At 45.9% G+C, this 3,494-nt stretch overlaps 1 protein-coding gene across 1 annotated transcript in view; it reads right to left on the bottom strand.

The window, feature by feature from the left end:
• Nucleotides 1–2,820, bottom strand: part of TRIO (trio Rho guanine nucleotide exchange factor) — a 279,954-nt gene extending 277,134 nt beyond the window's left edge. The window contains exon 1 of the mRNA XM_087721977.1: nt 2,572–2,820. Coding sequence (XP_087578103.1) covers nt 2,572–2,683 — 112 coding nt within the window. The 5' untranslated portion in view covers nt 2,684–2,820. The remainder of the gene's footprint in view (nt 1–2,571) is intronic.
• Between the last annotated feature and the right edge of the window lie 674 nt (nt 2,821–3,494).

Raw genomic sequence — 3,494 nt, 5'->3', positions numbered from 1 at the left:
TTCTGCATATTTTGGCAACAAAGATTGTAATGACAGCCTACCCCACTACGGAGAGGCCTTTGCTCCACAATAGAAAGCCAGACCCACTGCTTTGCTTGAATTTGTTCTAACACCACCAGCGATTCCTCCTCTACTGTCAGTTTCACTCAAGGCAACAAAGGAGAAACCCACAACTTCCTACTTGTATCCCAGGAACAGTACACACACACATACTTTCAAAAATAACACAGCATTTCTATGTCAATCATGCAAAGCACATACCCCCAAGGCAATCCCTGTGAGTGCTTTCTCTCTCTCTCTCCCCACAACTTTTAGAATATTTCCGAGTTATGCTCCAGACATTGAAGTCCCACCAAAAGTGGAAGCTGACAGTTTGAACAATACAGATTTCCCTTTTTGCTTGCACCGTCCTGGATAAAGTCGGAGGGAATTATTGTCTGCTTTTATTCGTTTTTCTTTCCATTTCCAGCTAGTAGGCCATCAACACGCTTTAGAAAAAGTAAAAAAGAAGTTTACCACCACTGTAACTGGATACAAGGAGGTTACCACAACAGCTGGAGTGACCATGTAAGGAAAAAGGCTTCTGGCATTTGCCTCCTGTCGAAGTATTTTTTTTTTTTTACAGCTCAAGTCTCAAAGATACATACATTGCTTTGCCATCAGGTTCTCCAAAAATCCTACCTTACAAATAAATATGAAGTGTATTGATGCCCACATTCTACCAAATTCCTAATAGTGAAGCCAATCAGAGCATCTCATTTCATGTAATCAATATAGCACTTCCTAGTATGACAATTGACAGCAAAATGCAACTAAACTGGCTGGAAGGAATTCCTGTACTACGTTACCATTTTAATTAAAATAATAATAATAATGACCAAAGATCTTATAAAGCCTACAAAACAAGATGCTTTCTTTTTCTGGAAAATAAAAATTAAAAAAAGGCATTGCATTTGTTACCATTCCCAACAACTACAACGATCAGGAATTGTGGCTGCTGAACAAGGCCCTGGTTATGACATTAAGGCACATTTAGAGCACAGCAGGGATAAAGAGACTTCTGGCTGATCCGATGCCACTGTGTTTTATTAGATCTTCCAAGATTCACCCATTCAAAGTCAAGTGTCAGAGGGGGGGGGGATTTCAAATATTCCAAAAGGGATCTTATAAACCTACCTTGATGTTATGAATTTGCATTCAATAGCATTGAATCTGTTTGGAAGATTAGATCCTGATTAGATCTTCCAAGATTCACCCATTCAAAGTCAAGTGTCAGAGGGGGGGGGGATTTCAAATATTCCAAAAGGGATCTTATAAACCTACCTTGATGTTATGAATTTGCATTCAATAGCATTGAATCTGTTCGGAAGATTAGATCCTGATTAGATCTTCCAAGATTCACCCATTCAAAGTCAAGTGTCAGAGGGGGGGGGGGATTTCAAATATTCCAAAAGGGATCCTGTAAACCTACCTTGATGTTATGAATCTGCATTCAATAGCATTGAATCTGTTCGGAAGCCCACTCCTGATTCCCTAAGGTTTTTTCAAATATACAATTTTGGGGGTTTGTTTTGGGTTTTTAATCCCGTTTTGTTTCAACAGAGAAGAGGAAGGAACACTTGGCAATCAGCTGTGGGTCATCCTTAAAAGATACACAAGAAAGCCTGACGCACCTCCTATCTTTACAACCTATAGAAAACCAAGCCTTTAAAAAAAACACTTTTTACAGCTTCCTTAACAAGAAGGCTTTATTTAAAAAGGGTGGGGGATTTTTTTTTGCAAACAAGACACCAGAGCTAGTTAAAGATTATCTTTACAGGGAGGCCAAGGCAACATCTCTTCGTTTTCCGTAAGCGTTATAAAGGGAAGCCCCTTCCTTTAGGCACGGTTTTAATCAACCAGGGGTGAATCCCACTCCCTTTGCTTTCCAACATGGATGCATAAGATCATCAATCCCGGAGAGAATTGGGAGAATAGATCATTCATTCCGGAGAGAATTGGGAGAATAGATCATTAATTCCGGAGAGAATTGGGAGAATAGATCATTAATTCCGGAGAGAATTGGGAGAGAAGGGACAGGAGGAGAATTATTAGGAGAACCACCCGCTTCTTTCTCCAACTCTTTTCATCATCATCATCATCATCACCCTGGAAAGAGCTTTGGGGTTTCATCATCATCATCATCATCATCACCACCACCACCTTGGAAAGAGCTTTGGGGTTTCATCATCATAATCATCACCATCAACATCATCATCACCACCCTGGAAAGAGCTTTGGGGTTTCATCATCATCATCATCATCACCCTGGAAAGAGCTTTGGGGTTTCATCATCATCATCAGCCTGGAAAGAGCTTTGGGGTTTCATCATCATCACCATCATCATCATCACCACCACCTTGGAAAGAGCTTTGGGGTTTTCTGTATGGCCGTATGACTCTTGTGTATTTCAATTATATGTATTGTGTTTGTATCCCCTTTCCCCCTTTTGAGTTGCTCGCCGCCCTGGAGTCCCTCCCGGAGAAAGGGCGGCATACAAAGAAACGAAATCTGAAATCTTTGCCAACTTACCCGAACGGAAGAAAGCCGCGATGTCGGCGGAATCCTTGGCGGCGTCTTCCGCCCCTTCCCCAGCCGCGTTGCCGCTGTTGGAGGAGGAGGAGGCGGCGGTGGGACCGCTCATGGCGATGGGCTTGAGGTCGTCGGCGGCTCCTCCGGGTCTGACCCTTCGGTTACCGTCGCCGCCACGGTGGTGGAATCAGCCTCCTTCCCTCCTAGATCCTGACAGCCAAGGAGGAGGACCCGGGGGTGGGGGGCACCGTAAGCCTATTCCTTCCACCACCCCAAACCTTTTGCAATTCCTTGCAAAGAAATGCAATCAAACCCAGAGAGAGAGAAGATGGTGCAAAGGTGCCGGGAGAAGGTGGGAGAAAGGGAAAGAGAAAGAGGAGGCTGGAAGGGTGGAAGGCTCGATTGCACAGCTAGCAAAACGGTTACAAGACCCGGCGGGAAGGTGCGCGCTCAGCGGTTACCGTTCCAGGAGAAGCCTCCCCCGTGCAAGCCCCTCCGGAGAGGCGAGGGCGTGCGGCGCATGCATAAGCAACGGATGCATGCGGGAAGCAATGCAAAAAAAAAAAGGGGGGGGAGAGACAATTGCAGGAGGGGGAAGGGAGGGCGCATGGATGGGGATGGGAATAAGGGGCTGCAATCAATGCAGCAGCAGGAGGAGGAGGAAGGGAAGGCAGGTGGCTTGCAAGGGGTATATTTGCAGCCTTTGGGGAGCCGCAGCCGCAGCCGCAGCTGCCCTTAGCCCCAGCGCCCTGGGCGAGGACCGAAGCCGCCCCGCTCTTCCTCCATCTTGATTGCAAATTTGCAAAGGTGGGTGGGGAAAAAGAGAGAGAAGGAAGGAAGAGGCTTCCTATCCCCGCCCAGGGAAGTCAAGGAAAAGAGGGAGAGAGAGAAAGAGAAGCAGCGCTGAAGAGTTCGGGAAGCTC

The sequence above is a fragment of the Thamnophis sirtalis genome, unplaced genomic scaffold (genome assembly GCF_051295495.1).
Source record: "Thamnophis sirtalis isolate CommonGarterSnake01/CBP01778 unplaced genomic scaffold, rThaSir2_p1.2 scaffold_8, whole genome shotgun sequence".
Taxonomy (NCBI): Eukaryota; Metazoa; Chordata; class Lepidosauria; order Squamata; family Natricidae; genus Thamnophis; species Thamnophis sirtalis.
The sequence above is the reverse complement of the archived record's forward strand: the minus strand, read 5'-3'. Positions and strand labels throughout refer to the sequence as shown.